This window comes from Mustela erminea, chromosome 7 (assembly GCF_009829155.1).
Source record: "Mustela erminea isolate mMusErm1 chromosome 7, mMusErm1.Pri, whole genome shotgun sequence".
Taxonomy (NCBI): domain Eukaryota; kingdom Metazoa; phylum Chordata; class Mammalia; order Carnivora; family Mustelidae; genus Mustela; species Mustela erminea.
Window position 1 is genome coordinate 49,822,854 of NC_045620.1, and position 24,860 is coordinate 49,847,713.

The window sequence follows — 24,860 nt, forward strand, 5'->3', positions numbered from 1 at the left end:
CTCTGCACTGAGCAGGGAGCCAGATGCAGTGCTGGATCCCAGGCCCCTGGACAGATGCTGTACTGAGGGAGCCACCCAGGCACCCTGTGAGAGTTTTTAGACCTAGGATGCAGGTAGGAGAAGCAAGCCAGGGGTTCCTTGGCCCAATACTAATGACCATGGCTCAGACAAATCCATCTTCCACTGCAGGCTTCCAGATACTCTGCGAAGGAGACATTCCCCTTCCTGTCCCTGAATGCTCTGCCAGTTCAAGGCAGATCCATGTTTCTGACGGTTCCTCTTTGGTCATTCTGCCAGGGATAGCCAAGAGGGCTCCAAGCCTTGTGTGGACCCCAGGTCCGGGGGTCCCAGCCCTGAACTCTTTCATCTGCCCTTGACCCCAGAATAGATCAATTCAGCGACTGTCAATCCATGCCAGGCCAGGGAACAAACACAGCAGTACACAAGATCAACTCGCTTTGGCCCCAGGAGCCTGGATTCCCCAAGGAGGGCTTCGCCTGGTCTCTGAAGGGGGTTCGGGGGTTCCAAGATGGCCATGGGTGGAGCCCACCAGGTAGAGAGGCCCCTCGACGGTATCCACTGGGGCTGGGCAGACGGAAGATCCCCTCAGGCCTTCCCTCGCGGCTCCACTGTGCCCTGGGGAGAGAAAAGGGCGGGCCACTCCACACCGGGGCTGGGGCTGGCGGGCGAGCCGCCCAGGAGCGGCAGCGGGGCGAGCGTGGAGCTCAAGCAGTGGCAGGGAGGCGGGGACTGGGCGGGGGACTGGGGTCCTGGAGTCAGACGGGCAGAAGAGCGGCGGGAGCCGGCAGGGGGCGCGCGGCCAGCCCCCTCACCAGACAGGACAGAACAGGAGGCTGGGCGAGGGCCCACGGGCCTGCGGAGGCTCGCGCCGCTGTTTGCCGCCCCGCACCCGCCGCAGGGCGCGCGCACCTGCCTGCCCCGCCCACCGCCTTCTGCGGGCCCAGCGAACTGGCTGCGCAAGTAGCGCCTCCCAGGGAGGCAGGGGTTCTGGGCTGGCCCCGCAGGGCGCAGGGGATTGCATCGCAGCCCTGCTGACTCAGGTACTGAGGGGCTGGGGAGGGGTAGGGGCGCTAGGGAGAGAGGGAGGCTGGGGCCCTCCTGCCCGCTGCCACCTGCTGCTTCGTCTGCGGGAGCGGGAGGGGGACCTGGCGCACAGGTTCCTGGCGGCCTGGTGCTCCTATGCCCCACAGCCCTTTCCCCACAGCCCTCGCTCCACTTCTCGGTATCCAGGGAACCCGTGGGGCCCTACTGACATCAAGGGGCCCAGCACCACTGGGCTCGTCTGACCCCCGGAGAGACGCCTGTGCTGACAGGCTTCTTTTTCAGAACTTGATGGAAAATTTTGTCCCTCAGAATCACCGGGCTCCCCAGCCCGAGAGGAGCTGGCTCTGCCCGCGCAGCCTGGGCCCCACTGGGCCCCCTCCACCTCAAGTGCCTTTTACCCAGGAACCCCAGAATACCATTCCTTTCTGGACCATGGACCCCTTCCCCCCACCCCCACCCCCACACCTCCACTTTGGGGCTGCGACCACCCTGGGATCACTTCCATCTCCTGCCCCCTACCCCACAGGTCCTTGTCCACCTCCAGGCCTGACCCCTGGCCCCTCTCACCTCTGGAGTCACTGAAACCCTTCCACTAGGGGGCCACTGGCATCTGCGATCCCAGGCTTCCAGGACTCCCCTCCACCTTGGAGCTCCCTACCCTGTTTCCTCTAGGAACTGCTGTGCGTAGAGCGCAGAAACCCCACATTCTCAAGCCAGTTGTCTTCGGGCCAGGGACTCAGATATCCTCAGGGACCCTCCTTTCCGGGGCCACAAACTCCTCTCTGTGCAGGAGAGACCAGAGAGAGCAGGCTTGGGGATCCTTCCCTCTAGCTGGATGGAGGGGCAGAAGCTGGGGTGTGTGTGTGTGTGGGGGGTGCTCACAGGTGGCCTCCCTGGGTAAGGAGAGGCCAGGAGGAAACTTCAGGGCAAGGCCTTGATGTGGAAGCCTCAAGAAGCAGAAGGACTGTCTGCACAGACTCCAGGCTCCTGGCTTGGGCAGTGGGCATTTAGTGGCCAGAGCCCTACAGGGCCAACCCCGTCCAAACCCACCTTCACCCCCCACCCCACCCTGGCCGGCTTTTTTGTCTTGAGTTTGCACAGCACCTTTTTCTCCAGTAAGAAATTGAAAGCTTTGCTTTGGAAAGTTTTGTGTCCAGGAGGCTCCTGGGCACCCACTTACATTATTTTCTGAGGCTAGTTGAGGAGGGTGGAGTCTTTGGGACCTTAACAGCAGGTCTCCTGATCCTTCCTGACTTCCTTTTTTTTTTTTTTTTTTAGATTTATTTATTTGAGAGAGAGAGAGAGATAAAGAGCGCACCACAGAACGCATGCAGGCACAGGTGAATGGGCCAGGCAGAGGGACCGAGAATCTCAAGCAGACTCCCCACTAAGTGTGGAGTCAGGTGGGACTTGATCCCAGGACCCTGAGATCATGACCTGTGCCAGAACGAAGAGTCAGAGGCTCAACCAGCTGCAACCACCACCCCCCGCCCCCCTTTTGCAGATGGGTTACATCTACACACTGTTAGGTGCTCTGCCTGGACCAGGCTAGTCTTACAGCAGTCCTAGGACACCGTCTCTTGCCCAGTGTCTCTGGTCAGTACCAACCCATGCCTCAAGTGTGGGAATGACTTCTTCCTGACTCCTTTTTTTTTTTTTTAAGATTTTTTATTTTATTTTATTTATTTGACAGAGAGAGATCACAAGTAGGCAGAGAGGCAGGCAGAGAGAGAGAGAGGAGGAAGCAGGCTCCCTGCTGAGCAGAGAGCCCGATGCGGGACTCGATCCCAGGACCCTGAGATCATGACCTGAGCCGAAGGCAGCGGCTTAACCCACTGAGCCACCCAGGCGCCCTTCCTGACTCCTTCTTAACTCCCTGTCCAGCCTGGGTTGCCCACCCCCCTCCAGGCTGTCCTAGTTGTATATATTGGATCTCTGTAGATTGTGGGCACCATCAGATCCCTCACCTGTCGTGGCCGGCGCAACAAATCAACCAGGAACATGAGGGTAAGAGGATGAAGAAAAGAACTCGAGAAGCAGAGATGGGGGGCAGGAGGAGCACTGAGGAGGATGTCCAACAGTGCTAAGTTTATTCAAAGCATTAAGGCCATATATATAGTGACATTACATCTGTGTTTAGTTAAGCAACTACGGTTCCTCATGACGCCAAATGGCTGATGCCAGTACAAATATAGCAAACCGCTCCCTTGGGCTGCACTAAGGCAGCAAGGACCAGCAATGAACTTTTTAGCCCAACCGAATTGTTCTCATTTGTTTAGCAAGCATGTGGGAAGTCACATAGGCGAGCGCACAACACATAGCACAGACCCTTTCCCAGTGCTACTCAACTTTTCCCGTCCTAAACCTTTTGTTAGGTTATTTGGACTTTAAAGGAGGCACAAGTCAGGGTCTGGTTTGGTTCTAGTCTCAAGCCTTATTGCGGCCTCCCACACTCACCGAAATGAGAACATGGCTCAGGGTTATGGAGTGAATATACCCTTTAGGAAACATTAAAGGATGTAGCATAACTGGTCCGGGGTCACACAGCCTGTGAGAGGCATGGGTGAGATTCAGACTGCACTGGGTCCCGCAGCCATTTCAGCTCACCTTAGTGTCCAACCTGGTCCCAGAAGGTTCCTGCTCAGGACTTTGCTTTGTGCTGAGCTGGGCTTGCTTCCTGCCTGTGAAGCCATTTTCACAGTGTGTCCCCAGCCCACCCTCTCACATTGAGCATCAGTGCTGCCTTGGCTGGCCTCTGTTGATCGTGCCGTTCCTCTCCATCCCTCTGTCACCCCTCCGGCCCACTGTCCTACTGCCCTCTGTCCAGTGGGCCAAGTTCTGAGTTTCTTGCCTGCACTTCCTCTTAACTGTGCTCTGTTGAAATCCTCTCTAACAGGGAGGATCTGCTTATCAGAGCAGCTTGATTTGGAATCCGTCTCCCCTGGGGGTCAGAGCTTCTGACCATCATGTCCCCAGCCTCAGCACTGGGGATGCCTGCCCAGCCTATTCTGGGTGCTCGTGGAGCTCTGGGATCTTGGAGAAGATTTTCCATGAAAATAAGCATTTATACATAATACGGAAGAGAAGATTTGAGGAAAATGAGTGGGTGTCATCTGGTAATGTTTGTGTTAGGATGGTTCTGAAATTTCTGGGCCCTGAGTTACCAAGAATCCTAGGTTGCCCAGCTGGAAGGACCTCAGATAGATCAGCTGGGCTCCTCACCTCATTTGACAGATGGGAAGTTGAGGCCCAGAGCTTAGTGCCACAGAGCAGGAGTGAGGAGAGATGTTAGTGACAGGAAGAAACCATAGGGTGAGCACAAAGTGGCTGAGCCTGGGCTTTGTTTATGCAAATGAGTTGCTAAAACAGTGGGCCTGAGGCTGCTGACCCTATCTAGTGCCCAGCAAGAAGTAACACCAGCCCACACCTTCTGAGGTTTAACTCATGCCAGGAATGATTCTCAGTGTTTTATTTGTGGGCACCTGGGTGGCTCAGTTGTTCAGCTGAGGTTATGCTCCCAGGGTGCTGGGATCTAATCCTCACCAGGCTTCCTGCTCAGTGGGAAGCCTGCTTCTTCCTTTCACACTCCCTGTGTGTGTGTGTTCTCTCTCTCCCTGACTCTCTGTCAAATAAATAATAAAATCTTAAAACAACAACAACAACAACAACAACAACAACAACACCAAAATGCTTTATTTGCCTGAGGAGATAGGGTCTGTTATGGCTATCATTTTAATGCATGGAAATATGGGCACAGGGGAGCTAAAGGAGTCCAAGGTCACACAGCTTGCAAGTGGAGGAGCCAAGATTTGAACCCTGGGCAGCCTGCCTCCAGAACCTGCATTATTTTTTCCCCTTGTGTATGTCATTTTTAAAAACCTTTCCCTGAATTCTAACAGAGATGTGTAAACATTGTTAAGCATGTAGTTTATTGATCATCACAAAGCTTAGGTTCTGAAGCATTGCAGCAAGCTGGGGTGGGCTTTGATGTCAGACCTGGTTGGAATCCAGTTTCTGGTGCTGCATGACCTTAGGTGACTTACTCAGCCTCAGTTTCTGCACTGAGTTTGGCAGCCTTGTGATGAGTAGAGCGTGTGACAGTGCCTAGCGGGTTTGGTGCCTGGCGAGTGTTTAATAAATGGTTTTCTCTTCTTAATAATGTAGATTCTAAGTTGTGTTGGTTTTGTTAAGCAGTCCGAATACCTTCCTCATCGGTCAGTTGCCTGTCAGTCGCCTTGTAGGTACTTGTGATGAGTCACTTTGGTAAGTCACTATATATAGCTGAAACATTTGGGGGTAGTGGGGGGACACTCCCCCGTCCCCACTGCCCCTGCATTGAAAGTCTGTAATTTAAAATGTTCCACCTGTGCCTGTTTTTTTTTTTTTTAAACATAATCACTTTGGGACAGTGAAAGTTATATGTCTTCTCCTTAGGGTTGTGACGGAGCCTTTGGGGACCTGCAACAGCTTACTTCCAGGTTTCTGTCTGGCATGCTGATGGGCAAGAACTTATTTTAACAACATTCCACCACATTCCAGGCACCTGGAAGGAGGAATATGTTGAACTTCTCAGAAATTATTTTTTGGAACTGTTTTTATCCTGAGGAATAACCCATTTAAAAATTGAATGACCTTTATGGTTGACTTTTCCACTCTACATAATGCAAACTGAAAAACTCGTTGTTTTCAGCTGCTTCTGCAGCAGTGGGAAGAGCAAGCCTGTGGGAGTCCTCCCCAGGTTGGCCCCAGCACAGAGCTGCATCATTCTACACACCCCTCATGCCTTGTCTCCTTGTCTGTGAGGTGGTAATGATAGTGCAGGGAGCTCCAGGGGTTGTCGTGAAGGTTACAGAGATGGGGGGTGTAAACTTTGAACAGTGTGCCCCACATAAAATGCAGATCTGGTGAGCAGAGGCAGATGCTCACATTAATTGTTGATGCCAAGGCACTGGAGTTCCACAACAGCCTATGCCTTTCTTTCCTGGGTCCTTTTGTCTCAGCCACCACCTTAGAGAAAGTGACTCAGCAAGGCTGGTGCTTGTGGAGCCCTCTACAAAGCCAGCTAATTCACACGGGCTGATGCCCTGGAGATAAGGGGGTTTTCCTGGGTGGTAGGACCCCATTTCAGAGGCTTAACTAGCCGGTTTCTCCTAACTGGTCCTGTCCTCCAGGGTCAAGATGAAGGCCTGCCAGGAGACTGGTGGTCTCACCAGAGTTTTCCACTGGAAGCATGAAGGACCCCATGGGGCCTCGTGCAGAATGACATGGGTGTTGGAGGGAGAACCGGGGGGACATCGCCTGTACCATCATGGGCAGGTCACTATATCTGGCTCAAGCCGGCTTTCTTCCCATCTGGGAAATGGCAGAAGACCATGCTTTTTCACAGGAGGGATGAGGGTTTAGGGAGGTATTTGATGACTGTGTTGGGGCTGCATGAGTAGCAGAGTTGACGGAGGGGCCTTGGAGTCACAGACTTGGGTTCAGGCCCCTGCTGCTGCCACATAAAAGTAGATCGCTTGGGTAAGCCATGGACCTCAGTGTCCTCCTCTGTGCACTGGGGATAATACCTAGCATGTAGGTCTGTGAGGGGTACAAAATAGAAGGCCATATTAGGAGCTTAGAGCAGAGCCTGGTACTCACTAGATTGTAGTTTTATGGTGATACTCTGGCATCACTGGTGTTGCAGACCTGGTCCTACCCTCTGGAAGCTTTGGCTGTGTGACAGATGGCTTATGAGGCCGTGGCTGACTTTGAAGCATCCAACTCTTGGTTTCAGCTAAGGTCATGATCTCAGGGTGGTGGGATTGAGCCCTGAGGTGTGCTCTGCTCTCAGTGTAGAATCTGCTGGAGGTTCTATCTCCCTGTATTTGTGTGTGAGTGCTCTCTCTGTATCTCTGTCTCTGTCTCTCTCTCCCTAAAATAAATGAATCTGTAAAAATAAATAAATACATACATGCATAAGTTAATTAATTATGGGTACAGAAATCAGTGATGGAGCTGGGCTGATGGGACGCTTGGCAGCAAACACAGGTGCACCCTGCTTGAAGGCTCGGGGGTAGCTGCGGTGTCGCCAGTGGTGATGGGGGTGTGAGGAAGTTGCCTCATGCAGCATCCAGAGGGGAACTTAGATGGGGAGGGTTCCAGGGAGTAAATGCCCATGGGTAGGAAGCATCTTCAGGCAGGTGAATGTCAGAGGGTGTCCTCTTGGATGGGGAGGCACCCTTTCTCCCTGAAGCTGCCCACGAGTGGAGGTTTGCCTGCTGGGGACATAACTAAATCATTGGGGTTTAGCCTCCTAAGCTGTTAATTTATGAAGATGTGGCCAAGACCTTGTCTCACTGCTTTTTAAAGAGAAGTAAATTAAACTGTTGTTTGGGATGGTGTTGTCTTCCAAAGGCTCATTCAGAGTCAGTGGCAGAGCTGCTGTGGGCTTTCCAACTTGTCTTGAAAGCCTGGTCCAGGCAAGGGTGAGGGATATTCCCATCTCTTGGGGTCTCTTGCCCTCTCTGTTTATGGCAGAACGTGGTTTTGTGACTGGTAAATAAACAGGCATCTTGTGCAGATCCTTCAGCTCTTCATGTGGCTGCAGTAGAGGAAATTCCCATGCACTGGGCACAGACTGTGGCTGGACGGGCGGTGTGGCGGGGCTGTCACCGAGCATTCTCCTTTCACGTAATCCCCGACCAGACATGAGTTTTGTGGTGTTGCCACTTTCCTGCTGGCCAGGAGGGAAGTTGAGGCCCAGGAAAGTTACACTTTCTCGCTGTGGTAAGCGGCAGAGCCATGTCAGCCGGTCCAGGCCCTGGCTTTCAGGTCTGTTTGCTGTGAGCATTTCCTCTTGTGTTTCCAGCTTTTGGCCTGTTTGACCTATCAAACTATTGATGGTGTATTGATAATTCTAATACTCTCGACATTGTGAGAGATTAGCTCTTCACTTTGTGCTAGAAATGTTTCTTGCTATATTTTTCTTTTAATTAAAAAAAAAAAGTCAAAGTCCCACGTTTCTGCCCATTTGAATCTCCCTGAGTCTCCCTGTTGTGAAGTGGTTGGGTTTGGGGATTTCTAGGGCAGGGGCCCTGACATAGTTGGTGGTGGCTTTGCCTGGAGGAGCCCATGGCTCAGGACTTAGAGTGGGGACTGGAGCAGTGTGAACTGTGGCCTGAAAATGTGTTCGTGTGTGCTGAGGTGGTGCCCAGATTCTTTGGAGGATGAACTGAGGTTTTGATCAGTAGGTTAGAGAAACACTTGATGGAATAACACTGATAATTTTGTTTTTGTATTCAGTCCTAATTTTGTGTTTTTGTTTTCGTGTAGTGCAGTGTGCTCTATGTTCTAAGAAAAAATTGGCAATCAATTCATACAGTATCATGATTTAATAATCCTTCCTCACTCACCGGGTCATATTTCAGGTTTTTATATGTAGTTTTTATATCTGTAGTTCTGTTTCTGAATTCTGCATTTTGATTCATTCCTTCATTTTTAAATTTCTTATTTTAAAGATTTTATTTATTTGAGAGAGAGAGAGAGAGAGAGAGAATGAGCTAGGAGCAGGGGCAGAGGGAGAAGGAAAGGGAGACTCCTCACTGAGCAGGGAGCCTGATGTGGGTCTCAGATCCCAGGTCTCTGAGATCAGGACCTGACCCAAAGGCAGATGCTTAACAGACTGAGCTACCCAGGTGCCGCCACATTCCTTCATATTTTTATTTTTACTCCAGTGCTGCACTGTTTGGCTGGTTGCTTCAGTTTCTGGGAGGGAGGGAGATGACCCCCTCCCCTGTTCTTCTAACAAGTTTGCTTTTGCTGCGTTGACTGGAGAAGGGCCAGGCTTCCTGAAGATGAGTAGGATGATTCAGTGACACCCAAAAGGCAGTGGCTATCATTGTTCCCACTGTGCTTCAACAACTTCACCCACTGACTCTTTGATGATGGCAGCCACCAGCAAATCTTCTGCAGAGGACTGCTGCCTTGGGATGCTTTTCTTGTGGTGCTGGACTTCATTCCCCCTGGCAGCCAGTACAGCTAGGATTAGAACCTAGGAAAAGTCCCATTAGAACCCAAGAAAGTGGGGTGCCTGGGTGGCTTAATCGATTGTCTGCCTTTGGCTCAGTTCATGGTCTTAGGGTCCTGAGATCAAACCCTGCACTAGTGTCCGTGCTGGCTGTGGAGCCTACTTAAAATCAAACAATCAGAAATCAGCCCAAGAAAGTACCATCCTTTGTGTTGTTCTATACTGTGGATCAGATTTTATTTTTCTTTTCTTTTTTTCTTTCTTCTTTCTTTTTAAAGATTATTTATTTGTCAGTGAGAGAGCACAAGCAGGGGGAGCAACAGGCAGAGGGAGAGGCAGGCTTCTGGTTGGGTAAGGAGTCTGATGCCGGACTTGATCCCAGGACCCTGTGATCATGACCTGAGTCATGTTAGGCTGCTGCCTAACAGACTGAGCCAACCAGGCATCCCCCAGGATCAGACTTCAATAACCCTACCAGAGTTCTTTAGCTTTGACATTTTAAAGGACAATGAAAGCTAGCTAAACCTACACCAGGATTCTGCATCTGCTGGGGCTGTGCTGTCCGGGCCTATGTGCCTCCTGTTCTTCTAACCCCATCAATTCCACCCATGTTTTAGCCAGAGAACTGTAGGCAGGTGTGGGTGTGTCACTGAAAGCTTTGACTCATCATTCATATCTTTATTGTAAGCTTATAATCTTTATTTTTTCTTTTTTTGGGTAAGATTTTATTGATTTGTTTGTTTATGAGAATGAATGGGGAGCAGAGGCAGAGGGAGAAGCAGACTCCCTGCTGAGCAGGAAGTCTGACATAGGGCAAGATCCCAGGATTATGACCTGAGCCCAATGCAGATGCTTAACCGACATGAGCCACCTAGGTGCCTCTTTATTTTTCCTTTATTGATTATCTGCCTTTCTGAGGCAGCATTCTACCTGGGTTTTCATAACTCCACACTAAGGTATTCTTCCACTAGTGTGGCCTATTTTGAGGTAATTCCTATACATTCTGGCTATGCTGCTAAATGATGCTATGATCTTGGACTCTTTTTTTTTTTTAACCTCTCTGAGCCTTGGTTTCCTCTGTGCTAATGGGGATAATATACCCTCTCTTGCAGATGTGTGGAGGGCCATGGCTGACTTGGATGCAGTTGGAGTCATCTCACAGCACATGGAATACACAATTTATCTTGCTTCCTGTCTTGATAACGACATCTTGGTTTTCATGCTGTCTTAGAACAAGTAGAACTTGACTTACATGTAAGTTGTGAATTCACGTACTTTTGACAGAGGTGCTAGTTTAGTTTAGTTTAGTTTAGTTTAGTTTAACACAGGCTCCACACCCAGTGCAGAGCCCAGTGTGGAACTCAAACTCACCACCGTGAGATCAAGACCCGAGCTGAGATCAAGAGTTGGCCACTCAACCAGCCTAGTCACCCAGGCATCCCTTCTGTTTATCATTTTTCAAAAAATGTGACAAGTAACACTTTTTCTGCCTGGACCTGTCCTCACACCTGTTATGCTGGCCTGGGGGTCAGACGTGTAACTGGTGTGGTGCTGGTGATGATGAGCAAGACAATTGTTAAGTCTTTTTACCCTAATTGCTGTTGTCCTATTATTTCCCTTTTTGTTTTAAAGATTTTATTTTATATCGTGGTGATATATACTAAAAAGTGTTGCTTCTGGTCCTGCATTAAAACTTGAATATGTAGGGCATTTTTCAAGGATTCATCCCTGGAGATACAGTATTTGTTTTTCTCTGTCTGACTTATTTTGCTTAGCACAATACCCTCTAGGTACATCCATACTGTTGTAAATATCAGGATCTCATCCTTTTTGGATGGCTGAGTAATATACCATTGTGTGTATGTACCACTTCGTCTTCTGTTGCCGGACACTTGGGCTGCTTCCATATCTTGGCTATGGAAAAAAAAAATGCATGCAGTAGGCTTAGGGGTGCCTCTGTGCTTTCAGAATGTTGAGTCTGATGTGTCAACTGCCACAACAGTCGTGGCAACTCAGGAAGGGAGCCAGGGTCCAGGAGGTAAGAGGAGGAGTGCAGCTTTAGGCAATCTGAGTTGAGGTGTCTGTGGGACCCGCAGGTGTAGGTTCTGGTTGGATAGTCAAAATGTAGGGATGGGTGCTTGGGGGAAGAGAGATGCAATCATGCTGTTGCCAAGGGATATATTCCTTGTAGAGAGAGTGACAGTTAAGGATTTAGGGTAATTCCTTCTTTTCTTGGGCAGATAAAGGGGAAGAATAAAGGAGTAGTGGATGGAAGGGGAGGGACGTGGCTTTGATGCCAGGAAGGCATTTTTGCACAGATGTCTAGAGAAGAGAGATTTCAAGGAATGAAATGTCAGCAATGTTCGATGATGTGAAAAGTTGCAAAGCAGCTTGATTAGGGGGTGGGGGTAGATCGAGGAGGTTGTCACTGAGTACTGAAAGAAAATGGGAGGTGAGTAGTGGAGTCCTAAGCCAGACAGAGAGATAGAGTGACTGGGCGTGAGACCATGGAGGTCACACACAAGAATAGCCTTTTAGAAAGTTTGATGGTAAAGACACAGACGATCATAACTCCAGACATAGCTTGGACAAGGGTGGGTTTTACAGGCTGTGTTTACCTATTTGCAGGTTGACTGAAGGGAGATGACAGATGGTGCATGGTGCTGGGTGTTGTGGGTTGAGATGGGATCAGGTATACAGAAAAGCACACAGAGAGGAGTGTATGGATGCCCTGACTGCTTCTGTAGAACGCGAGGCCAACATTAGGCATGGAGGGAATGGAACGTGGCTCAAGGAGATGTGCAGTCTCAGATACAGACCACATGGCTCAGAGTCTTACAGGGCTCTCCTTGCCTCTGCGTGGCCCTTCTCACAGGGTTTAAGTTTTGAACAGTCCTTTTGTTGCTCTGGGTTTGGGGTGTGACTGGAGAGACAGAGCAGAGAGCAAGGGCTGAGGAAAGACCAAGAGGGCAGGAACTCACAGAGGGGAGTCTACTACCCTCTCTGCCTTCCCTGGTATGGGCTCTCTCCTGATCTGGATGGACGGATGACCTGCCATTACTTCTTTTAAAAATGCATTTGGCTTTACCCTGCCAGAAAGCAACACATGTTTATTGAAGAATAGTGGGAAACCCCAGAGAAACTGAAGGAAGAAAATAAGCACTCAGCTGAAGACAACCATTCAAAAGTTCTGGCACCTTTTCCTCCCAACTTTCACTGAAGTTGAACAGAGAAATGTATATATATGAAGTGATTTCTGGGAAAGACCGAAAAAAAAAAAAAAAAGATACCAACAACAAGAAAACAAAAAAGAGAACAAAGCAGAAGAAAACGGTGTTCATTTTCTTCCTGAGGCTGCCCTTCCTCCGTACTGCTACTTGGTTTTACTACCTGCTTTTCTCCCTGGGCTTTCTTGACAAAACATGGTTCCACTACTTTTACCTTCTTCAAAGTGTTTGACAGAGTCGTTTGCTTTCAACATGGAGTTTGAGCAAAATGGACTGTTGTTTTAAAATATTCTATCATGTGTGCTGTCTCATCCTGGACATGATACAAATGCTATGATAAAAAGAGGAGATGCTTTTAAAGTGATCACCAGAGTTGTGAAATTCATTGGCATGATCCTTCTTTTTTTTTTAATATTTTATTTATTTATTTGACAGACAGAGATCACAAGTAGGCAGAGAGGCAGGCAGAGAGAGGAGGAAGCAGGCTCCCTGCAGAGCAGAAAGCCCGATGCGGGGCTCGATCCCAGGACCCTGGTATCATGACTTGAGCTGAGGGCAGAGGCTTAACCCACTGAGCCACCCAGGCGCCCCGAAATGATCCTTCTTTTGAGGGTCATAATTTGTTTAAGTTTTTTCTGCTCCAGCTTAACCTTCGCAGTCTTCAGTTGTTATGTGCATTAGACACAGTATTAGCAGTAGTGGCAGTAAAAATACTCCTGTCACCCTTTACAGGTACCATTTTACTAGCATCTCCTTACCACTGTAGCAGCTTTCAACCCTGTTTCCACCCTGTTCATTCCTTTAAATGCCTTTTCTCTCTGGCTTTCCTTAAAACCTTTTCTTAGTTTTTGGTGTTCTATAGCTTTACCACAAAATGTTTAATTGAAGATTTCTCATCTTGCTTGGTATCTGTGCATTTCCTGTATTTCTGGATTTATCATTTCTGTAATATCCTCAGCTGTTTTCTTCTGAAATGTTGACTCTGTCCTTCTGCTGTACTTCCCAGGATTCTTATTTAAACCTCCCGTCTGTTGTTCGTGTCTCTCCAGCTGGCGTTCATCCTCTTCTCCTGCCTCCTTGTGTTGCATTCTGGGGAATGTCTTCACTTCTTGGTGCAGTGTTGTGAAGTCCTTCATTCGGGGCTCATCTACTGCCCCACCATTCTGGTGTGTTTTCTGTTGTGTTTTACGTCTCAGTGATTTTTGGTCCCTGTTTAACTTCCTTCAGTTCCATGTTCACACTTGGCCTGTTGCTTTTGATAGGCTCTTTTTTTTTTTAAATTTATTTATATATTTTTAAGATTTTATTTATTAATTTGACAGAGAGAAATCACAAGTAGACGGAGAGGCAGCCAGAGAGAGAGAGAGAGGGAAGCAGGCTCCCTGCTGAGCAGAGAGCCCGATGCGGGACTCGATCCCAGGACTCTGAGATCATGACCTGAGCCGAAAGCAGCAGCTTAACCCACTGAGCCACCCAGGCGCCCCATGCTTTTGATAGGCTCTTGATCCTTCTTCATTTTTAAACCTCCTTTGTGTTCTTAAACAATTAACATGTAATATTTTCTGTTCTGTATCTGATCATTCCAGTGTCTGAAGTCTTCATTTTCCCTCAGTCTTCTGTCTCTCACAGTGGCCTCATTTCTTGCATGCTCTGTGAAGGGATTTTGAGACCAGATTTATTGGAACATAGATGTAATCTCTTTTAATTCTGTTTTTTGGTGGTTTTTTTGTTTGTTTGTTTTTTCCTGGAGGGTTTGTCTTTCCTTTGCCAGGAGGCTGGGAGTGTTCTTGGTTGGGATCACTTTGGTCCCATTTGAGGGTCCTGGTTTATTAAGGAAATCTCAGGTTCAGTTCCCCCAACTTACCATGTGGTGGGAACGGGGTCTGGAGGGCACAGGCCTGTAGAGATCCTGCAGTGAAAATGGCATTTGTTCTCTGGCACCCTGATTTGTTTCTCTTGAGCTTGTTGCTTACAGATCAGGTTTTGGCTCACTTGTTTCTGCCACCTCCCTCTTCCTGCTTTCTTTCCTACCGTTTTCTAAGTCCTTTGTTAGTTTTCCGATGTCCTCTAAAGCCCAGAAATGTTTTGTGAATTCCATTTGCCATCACTAATTGCAAGTCTCATCCTGCAGCAGGAAGGCCAGAGCCAGACACTGTAATGCTCTACCTCCCACAGAGGAGATTTTAATACCCTCCCCTCGTGTTCAGAAATTCTAGATTGGAGATGGAGTTATGGATACATTACCATCTACAGAGGATTAGTTGCCTATATCATAGAACAAGTATGCATTATTCTAATCTTCCTAAAACTTCCATTTTGCATAATAAATATGAATGAATAAGGAACCCGCATTACTTTAGTTTATGCAGATGTTCTCTTTCTGTCTCTGGCTTTAGATGTTAGGTTGTAATTTGTATGGTTCATTCTGAAAATTGGGTAACTTCATTCTTATTTTCTACATGTTGATGCCATATAAAGTGATGATTTATGGAGATTCAGAGGTAAATATTTATCAACATCTAAATAATTGGGGAAGGCTTCCTTTACAAAAGGTAGAATTATTAAGACCTGTTTAATCACAGAAGGGATATCCTGTAAAGTTAGCCCATAAATAAAAAGTGGATCAGAAGAAAGCAGAGAGAGGAGAGAATTTGGAAGGAGCACGTGTAGGGACACCTACTGCCTATCCCTGTAAGTCAGGGGCAATCCGGAAGGGAAACCTTGTTAAAGGAGGCAGTAGTGTTTAGATGTAATGAGCTACTGGAAACCTCACAGTGTTCTGGTGAAGCAAGTGGTGTGCAGTCAATTCCGCCAGCCCAGTTGAAGTTGTGGCTTCAGGCAGCAAACGAGCAGGCCTTTCTGTCTGCCTTCATCTCCAGTGGGAGCGACTTGTCCTCCTTGAAGTCAGCCTCCAGACATCTTTTCCTGTCGCTACACTCTGTGCATCACTGAGAATTTCTTTTTTTTTTTTTAAATTTTTTTAAATTTTATTTATTTATTTGACAGAGAGAGATGACAAGCAGGCAGAGAGAGAGGAGGAAGCAGGCTCCCCGCCGAGCAGAGAGCCCGATGCGGGACTCGATCCCAGGACCCTGAGATCATGACCTGAGCTGAAGGCAGTGGCTTAACCCACTGAGCCACCCAGGCGCCCCATCACTGAGAATTTCTGCGGTTGCTGCTTCATGGAGATGTTTGTCAGTTTTGGGTTTTGTTTGTTTTGTTTTGTTTTTTACCGAGGTTCACTTGCTAACTTTTCTCTTCTCTTAAAAAAATATATATTTAATCTAGGGGTGCCTGGATGGCTCAGTGGGTTAAAGCCTCTGCCTTCGGCTCGGCTCAAAGGCATGATCCCAGGGTCCTGGGATTGAGCCCCACATCAGGCTCTCTGCTCAGCAGGGAGCCTGCTTCCCTTCCTCTCTCTCTGCCTGCCTCTCTGCCTATTTGTGATCTCTGTCTGCCAAATAAATAAATAAAATCTTTAAAAAATATATGTGTTTAATCTAGGGGCACCTGGGTGGCTAAGTGGGTGGGTTAAGCCTGTCTCTTCAGCTCAGGTTATGATCTCAGGGTCCTTGGATTGAGTCCTGCATCAGCAGGGAGCCCTCTTCCTCCTCCTCTCTCTCTCTCTCTCTCTGCCTCTCTGCCTACTTGTGATCTCTCTCTGTCAAATAAGTAAGTAAGTAAATAAATCTTTTAAAAATATATATATAATCTCTTCCAGGAAGAGATTATGCTGAGTGAAATAAGTCAAGCAGAGAGAGTCAATTATCATATGGTTTCACTTATTTGTGGAGCATTACAAATAGCATGGTGGACAAGGGGAGATGGAGAGAAGGGAGTTGAGGGAAACTGGAAGGGGAGGTGAACCATGACAGACTATGGACTCTGAAAAATAATCTGAGGGTTTTGAAGGGGTAGGGGGTGGGAGGTTGGGGGAACTAGGTGGTGGGTATTAGAGAGGGCACGGATTGCATGGAGCACTGGGTGTGGTGCAAAAACAACGAATACTTTTACACTGAAAAAAAATATATATATATATATTTCACCTATCATTACCATGTATTTCAAATGGTAGTGGGGGATGATGGTGTGGGACCCCATGAAGTGAATTTACACTGCCATCTTGACCACAATATAAGTGTCGTACACAGCCGTCCTGTGTCCCCTTTCCTTCTGAAATGGATTCTCTCTTCCCAGCTGTTATCAATAGAAGACAGGGGTCTTTGTTCTTGTAGGTGACTTGTCCAAGATCGCACAGCTTTCGAGGTTTAACCTTTGGTCTGATTGTAGGACCCATTTTCTTTAACTCAGTGCCATGCAACCTACCATCCATTTTCTTTAACTCAGTGCCATGCAACCTACCATGTAGGAGTTTCAATACTCTCCTGCTTTTGAAGCTGTACTCCACAGGCCACATCTACCAGTGCATATCTATTCTTGTCTAGTTCACTCATTTATTGCACACATTTACTGGATGCCAGCTATGTGTTTCAGGCACCTTTCTAGGTGCTGGAGATATGGCAGTGGGCAAGTCAAACACAACCCCCTGCCCTCATTGAGCATGTTCCATTTCCTACTACTGGAAGCATCCACCAGGAACAATGGACTTATGCCAGAAGTCCAGCAATGATATGAGTTCCAGAAATTTCTGAATGGTTCTTTGTGGAAGTGATGATTTGGCGGCAGCCCTCGAGGTAGCTACCTGCACAGGCAAAAAAAAAGGAGGGCTGGTGTAGAAATGCCTGATGAATGGGCTTCAAGGTCAAATAACTGAGCCAGGTCTTTAAGGTCTTATTTAGCTCTGAGATTTTTCAAGAACTTTCCATGATACATATGCATATTATAGAAAAAACCCTATTCAAAGCACACTGTAAATTTGGAGGACGATTGTCTTTGCATTATTTTTGTGATTAAATGACAGTTGATGATACAGGCACTGTTGTAAGTCACTTATCCCTGTGCCAGCACTTTGTGGTAAATTCTTTTATCATCCTTATTTTTCAGAGGTAGAGACTGATGCAAAGGGAGAAGTTTGGTGGTTCTCCACTGGCCGCAGCTAAGCTAGCAAAAAGCAAAAAGCAGAGCCTGCATTGGAACCAGGCACTGTGGCTCCAGACCCCAACTCTTCACCCTTGGGCTTCTTGCAACACGCCTGCTTTCTTGTCACTAAGAACTTGGTGCAGGAGTTTAACGGTACCTTGAACTTCTAGTTTTTCTTTCTCAGAACTGAATCTGCATTGCAGTGCATCTCTGCATAAACATGTGTTTAATTTTGTCACCTTTAATTTTGTTTTTAGGTAAGATCTGAAGGAGTCAATCTGTTTCTTCTGTGGCTTCAAGCACTTCAGACAAACTTTGCAGAAGAGCAGGTGCTGAATTTTGCTTGCCTCGTGCCTGGTTTCCCAGCGATCATGTCATCCAGAGGGACCTGCATGGTGGAGACACTCATCAGTCCTAGCCCTGTTGTGGTGGATGGTGAGGAACATTTTATCCAGCCTTACAGGTTGAAATGACTCTGGAAGTTCTCTTGAGGGATTCCTCAGCTTGTCATGATCCTGAATAGAACCCTTTATTTCGTAGATGGGTTTGGAGGAGGAATTATCCCCTGCTCTTGTTCACAGTAATGTCTTACAGACATTAGAATAGAAAGAATCAGAGCCTTTTTTATATGCAATGAGGACGGGAGACATTTACTGAAGTGGTGGAAACAGGAATGGAAGGGAGGACTCAGATGTTGGAAACAGCAGGAAGTGGAGACACATCATGTATCTGGAGTGTTTTCTTGGCTGTGAATGAAATTTAAATCTGCCATCCAAAACTACTGTTTATTGTCCTCAGCAGGATTGTTTCACGAGTGGACATTCATCTGCTCATTCATGCCGCGTTCATGGAAAGACAGTAGCTGCTTCCTGGGAAAGTCATGGCAACCATCTGTGTCCCATGAGTTTTTAAGGAACTTGCCAGTTAGGGCCAATGATTGATTAATGCACATCACTTTATTGCCCAAAGACAGGTATTTGATCCTTAGGCTGACCGAAGCAGAATTTGGCAGAGAGAAGAATAGTTTAGAGGGAGAGGTGGCTTCATGGGACTTTGTACCGTATTTCCAGCCCCTTGATGCTCGCTGGCCTGGAGTGTAGTGTGAGCAGGTTCCAAAGGAGGGGCAGATGTATTTTAATGAAGGCCATTTTTTAAAAACCCTTTGAACGTTGGTGAAAGAACTCCTTTTTTTCCCCACTCTGGAGCAAAGATATATCCACAAGAATCACTCCACTCTTGCCGGCCATATCAGGGGAAAGGATCGCTGAGGACCAAACATGCTTTTTCCTTCAAGTACTATTGAACTGTATGGTTATTCAGATAAAAGCAAAATCTGGATAATTCAGGAATGGTCTTTCTCTTGATAGGAAGGAGGAAACATTGCTTATTTTCTCCCAGCTCATCCATATTTTGTATGTTTGCTTGTTTGTTTGTTTGTTTGTTTTTTGAGTTGACTCTTTATGATATTTCACTAGAACTTGAATATGTGCTATATCACATCAGCAAAGACCTGGCATACATAATATTTTGTGTGAGAGTGTATGTCAAGGAAACATTTCAGTTCTCCCATCTGCTTTCATCTTACCATATTCACACAGAACACTTCACTTCTAACACTGTGGCTGAGGCTGTGGATTTTTCCCTCACCAGGCAACTCTGCAACACCAGCTGGGTGTCCTGTAGTTTCACTCAGCTTTGACACTGTCTGCCTTGATATGGCATCTGATCCCACAGGTTAAGGGCTCAGTCCCGTGAGACTGTTCCATCACATTCAGGTGCCAGTCACAAGTAGGAGGGGCCCGGGTTACCCACAACTTCTCTACAACTTGGCTACAAATCAGAGGTTCCTTCAACTCCTCGTCCGGTTCAACTGAGTGGCTCGCAGAACTCTGGGAAACATTTGTTTTCATTTACAAATAATGAAAGATATGATAAAGGATACAGATGAACAGTCAGATGCAGAGACACAAAGGGCACAGTCTGGGAGGGTCCCAAGCACAGGAATGTCTATTCCTGTGGAGCTGGGTTTCATCCCCCTCCTGGTACCTGGATATGTTTACTTACCTGGAAGTTTCCTGAAACCCCTGCTTTGAGGAATTTTTTTTTTAAGATTTTATTTATTTATCAGAGAGAGAGAGGGGGAGAGAGCGAGCACAGGCAGAGGCAGAGGGAGAAGCAGGCTCCCTGCTGAGCAAGGAGCCCGATGTGGGACTTGATCCCAGGACGCTGGGATCATGACCTGAGCCGAAGGCAGCTGCTTAACCAACTGAGCCACCCAGGCGTCCCTGCTATGAGGATTTTTATGGAGGCTTCCTTACATAGATGTGCTCTGCTTTTAGCCCCCTCCCCTCTCTGGGGGAATGTAGGGGTTGGGGTGGGGGTGCCGAAGATTCTAAATTCTAATCATGGTGTGGTCTTCCTGGTGATGTGTCCCCACTGAGGAGCCATCTGGGAGCCCACCCAGAGTTGTGTTATTAGAACAAAATATTAAACTCAAAATGGATGAAAGACCTCAGTGTAAGATAGGAATTCTTGCCAGTTTTCTTAAGGTGATTCTTTCTCTCTGCTATCCCTCAAGATTCTGTCCTTGCCTCCCTTCCTGACTGCACTGTCCTATTGGGCAATCTTGCCTATTGGGCAGGTGGAATGGACCAGTAGGGTCAAAATGCACAGCTTCTAGAAGACAAAGGGATACTCCAGTCTGCTCTCAGGACTTTGGAGTCTTTGTGTTTTTGGTGCTGGTGAAAGGAAATGAGAGAGGAGAGCAGACAAGAAAGAATGCTAAGTCATTAGAGAGAACTGGTGGGATAAAATACAGGCATGATGAGTAGAATGAGTTTAAAAACATGATACCATTGGGTCATTTTTTTTAATACTCAGTAAGAATATTTTAACAAAGTGAACCATTTAGTTTTGAAATACTCATTCTTAGCATAATTTGAGTTTTAAATAGGATTACATTACATGATTGTCAACATTATTTGTCACCATGACTTTTTTTTTAAATTTCGGATAGGAATTTTAATAAGATAGCATTTTATTTCAGTAGACATTTAAGTTAAAATTTAAATGTATATATGTTCTTTCCCACATGTTATCCAAAGGCTACAAATTAGAGTGGAAGAATAAGGAGAATCAAGATACTTGTTTTAAAGTTCTTTTTACACTGTTTTGAAAATATTGTCTTCCTCATTTATTTCCATCATTTACCATGTTAGCAAAATCTACAAACTTGTACTTGGTAAGTACTGATTGGGCTGGGTATAGAGGATGTCCACAGGGAAGCTGCCATTCTCTTTCAAAGTGACCTTTGTTTATTTTTAAGCAAAATAGTCACTTTATTCTTATTTTTAATGGTAACTTTATTGTAAGAGGTTTAAAGTTTCCTAATAAATGATTTTACCTATTTGTACAAACTATTTATTTGTACCTCAGGAATACTGTGGCTCCTAAAATAATTCAACATGTGTCATGATTCTTCTTGGTATAATTATATTTAAAATTAAGTTTTAAAATTTTAATTTTTTATTGAAACTGTTTATTGAAGGCAGTGTTTATTTTCTCAGGCAAAGATGGTGAAATAAACATTCTTGTTGAAGTCTTCTCTTAACGGTGTTGAGGTATGGTGACCCCAGACCCCAGACCTTGCCCAGTGGTGAGGCAGACCATCCCAGGCCATGCAACTGCCCAGAGTAGCCCTTCCTTATATCCTGGATCTTTCATCCACTAGGTGCTACTTACAGCTTCTTATGGAGGGGCCAATATTTGGGCAACTGTGCAACCTAAGGGCAGTAAGCTCCAGAAAGGAAGGAAACATGAGGGAATTTCTAGTTTCACTGCTCAGGGTTTTTTGGATGTTTGTTTGTTTGTTTGTTTTCCCCTATGAAAAATGAAGGCTCACAGGACAGAAGTATCCCTTTGATTGGTGCTGGGGTGGGGAAGCAAATTTTCTTCTCCCTATTATTGGAAAGCAGGCAAAATTAGTTAAAGTGAATAATCAGAAACAATTTGGGAGGGAAAGAGATCACAACAGGCATTAATCCATGTGGTGAATGTGGACTACTAATTCAGTTGTCTTTGGGTGTTTACTTACATACACACAAATGTGCATGCTTGGATCAGGGGAAAACAGCAGAAACTTGATGCCTTTTGAAATATGTAGAAGTACTAACCTTTAGAGGTACCGGGCTGTGTATTTGTTAGCTATCTGTATATGGGTATTTTTTTCAGAACTTGTTTCTGATTTGATAAATAGTCTATATTCACTGTGGAAAACATAGTATACTTTAATATATTGAAATTAAAGTTCTTTATTGAGAACTTGTCTGCCTCATGCAAGTGCCTCCAGGTATATAAAAGTGGGAGGTCGGGGTACCAGGTGGTGGGTATTATAGAGGGCACGGATTGCATGGAGCACTGGGTGTGGTACAAAAACAATGAATACTGTTACGCTGAAAATAAAAAAAAAAAGAAAGTCAGTAAGAGAGCTGGACATACAGCAAGTAGTAGCTCAAGTCCAATACCATGTAACTTTTTGTATTGATTATGAAATTTAAAGAAGGAGAAAGGGACTTTTTTTTATTATTCTATTTCTTTTCAGTGTTCCAGAATTCATTGTTTATGCACCACACCCAGTGCTTCATGCAATACGTGCCCTCCATAATACCCATCACCAGGCTCACCCAACCCCCTACCTGCCTCCCTTCTAAAGCCCTCAGTTTGCTTCTCAGAGTCCACAGTCTCTCATGGTTTGTCTCCCCCACCAATTTCCCTCAACTCACTTCTCCCCTCCATCTCCCAATGTCCTCTGTGTTACTCCTTATGCTCCAGAAGTAAGAAACCATATGATAGTTGACTCTGGTGACTTATTTCACTCAGCATAATCTCTTCCAGTCCAGTTCATGTTGATATAAAAGTTGGGTATTCATTCTTTCTGATGGAGGCATAATAATCCATATTGTATATGGACCACATCTTTATCCATTCATCCATTGAAGGGCATCTTGGTTCTTTCCACACTTTAGTGACTTTGGCCATTGCTGCTATGAACATTGGTGTTCAGATGTGCCCTTCTTTTCACTACATCTGTATCTTCTTGGTATATACCGAGTGCAGTTGCAGGGTCATAGGGCAGCTCCATTTTAATTTTTTTGAGGAATTTCCACACTGTTTCCCAATGTGGCTGCACCAAGAAAGGGACTTGTTATTAATTCTGTGGAGCTGGTCAAGTCTGATACTCAAAGATGAATTCTTTCAGACATAAAGTAGTTTATACTGATTCTATTCTTCAGATTCATCTACAAGGAAAAGGCTATATAAAACTAAAGTCCCATGGATTTGATTAGGGTAGTATTGGATGTTAAAGTACCTGAAATGATGAAGAATGTCTGTACATTCTTCTAGATTTGTTTCAGTCCTAAAATATTAAATTAGTTATAATGTATGTGAAAATATCCTTACTATTAGAATTGCTTATCCTTTCTCAAATTTTTTAGTGGCTTAGTACTTAGTACTTCCACCGCTGTATGCCATAGCTGTAATAAGCAAGCAGTAACAGGAGCCACCATCCCACCTTTGTCAGGTCACAAGGCAGAATCAGAAACAAGTCTACCAAAAAATGTCATCCCTAATAATTTCTGGTACTTTAATTTTAAAGTTTTAGTTGATATTCATCCAATCAAATATATAGCTGAGGTATATGTTTGTGAGAAATTGAATTGTTTAGGGTGGTGGGTTGCACTCACTCCCCTAATCATGTATTCTGTTTCCTTCCAGACATCCCCCATTTGAGACCAGCGCCAGTGTATGTACATTACTACCACTCAAGACAATGAAAACATTTATAGTATAAAAATTCCATACATGGCAATTCACATTGTTTTTATTAAATGGATTATAAATTTCTTTTTGGGAAAAAAAGTATCTAGCTATAATCCCAAACACTCAAAATCGAGTTGCTGTACTGCCCCAAATCATACAGGTATGTCATTTCTCTTTTTCTTATATTTTACATAGGTAAAAATACACTAACACATACCAAAGTAATTGACTCATAGGGGTTTTGGTTCCTAAAGGATGCTGGTTCTAGGGATTATGTTTATGGGTGGGCTCTCTCTCTGTTGCTGAGGTGTCAGAGGGACTTCTGAGGTAGCACTTGCCATGCTCTGCTGACATTGCCATGACAAGGTGATCTTGGGGGCCAGGGACATGTTCTGAGAACATGGTGTTGTGTGCAGTCTCCTGGACCCTCTCATTTTCCTTCCTTTGCTCAAGAGCCAGTGACATCAGAGCACAAGACCAGGGGCCTGTGTTGCCTTCACCCATCCCCAGCACCAGGCAGGCCCTCAAGAATCATGTAGGTGGGCTGTGGGAAGGACCTATTCGACTGCCAAGTGCCTTTTGGCATCTCAGGGGGAGCAGTGGAAGAGCATCTCAGGATTTTGAGGTGCCATGATGGAATGCCTGGAAGAAAAGGCAGACTCTCTTTCGAAGGCTTTCAGTGAAGACCTCTTTCTGTGTGGGGCCCATGGTATACCTTCCCTCTCTTGTGGCCCTTGGTCATAGAGAAATGGGCTTTCCCATCAGGTTGAGTTGCTTAGAGACTTTGTGCTGTGTAGGGAAGGACAACTTGGGGAGGTTTGAGAAGGGCTGCTTCATGGCAGGGGCCTGCTTTTATGCACAAAGCATGGTCCCCTTAGAGCAGGTTCGCTGATGCCCCAGAGTTCCCAAAAGTGTGACTAGGCCTGAGCTGCAAGAGTTCACACACCTGAGTGGCAGGTAGCATCTTGGTGGAGGAGCACCAAACTGAAGTCCAGAGCACGTGTCCTCATTGATGAAGAACTGACTACAGAGCTAGAGAAACTTACTGTCAAGAAGTCTGAGGGGGATACAGTTACAGTAAAGAGCAGCAAAATACTTACTGAAGATTTTGAAAGGGAGCTTTGGGGTGCGTGGATGGCTCAGTTGGTTAAATGTCTGCCAGAGATCAAACCCTGTGGTGGGGGGTGGGGAGTCCCTGCTAAGTGGGGAGTCTGCTTCTCCCTCTCCTTTTCCCTCTGCCACTCTTCCTGTCTGTGCTCACTTTCTCTCTGTCTCTCTGTGTCAAATAAATTTTATAAATCTTTTAAAACATAAAAATACAAGAAAGATTTGAAACTTAAATTCACTAGTTGTAACATGTAATAGGAACCCTGTAAACAGTAATGATCATTGCTGAGAACAAAATTGATTTTTTAAAGATTTTATTTATTTGGCAGAGAGAGATCCCAAGTAGGCAGAAAGGCAAGCAGAGAGAGAGAGGAGGAAGCAGGCTCTCCACCGAGCAGTGAGCCCAATGCAGGACTCGATCCCAGGACCCTGAGATCATGACCTGAGCTGAAGGCAGTGGCTTAACCCACTGAGCCACCCAGGTGCCCCACAAAATTGATTTTCCAAAGGAATATCCCAGAACACTGAGGAAAATTTCAAAGAGATGGAAATGAGAAACGAATAAGTAAGATCTGAGGTCAGGTCCAAATCTA

At 46.1% G+C, this 24,860-nt stretch overlaps 1 protein-coding gene across 5 annotated transcripts; it reads left to right on the forward strand.

The window, feature by feature from the left end:
* The first annotated feature begins 31 nt into the window (after positions 1-31).
* LOC116595359 (ral GTPase-activating protein subunit alpha-1-like) lies at positions 32-24,364 on the forward strand. Of its 5 annotated transcripts, XR_004287636.1 has the most exons (4): positions 32-113; positions 10,186-10,327; positions 17,598-17,775; positions 23,116-24,364. XR_004287636.1 is itself a non-coding variant. In XM_032351595.1 (3 exons), exons 1-3 carry the CDS (start codon positions 108-110, stop codon positions 23,172-23,174), a joined length of 243 nt encoding a protein of 80 aa, XP_032207486.1. In that variant the 5' UTR covers positions 54-107; the 3' UTR covers positions 23,175-24,364. The 5 variants fall into 5 exon arrangements, 1 of the variants encoding a protein (XP_032207486.1); XM_032351595.1 differs by lacking the exon at positions 10,186-10,327 and having other exon boundaries at positions 54-113; XR_004287635.1 differs by lacking the exon at positions 32-113 and having other exon boundaries at positions 10,004-10,327.
* Positions 24,365-24,860: the final 496 nt, after the last annotated feature.

Excerpts from the sequence above, each read along its gene's own strand:
- LOC116595359 (XM_032351595.1), top strand. Across the intron at positions 17,776-23,115 it reads TAGCCCTGTTGTGGTGGATG|ACATCCCCCATTTGAGACCA; the intron begins GTGAGGAACATT and ends GTTTCCTTCCAG.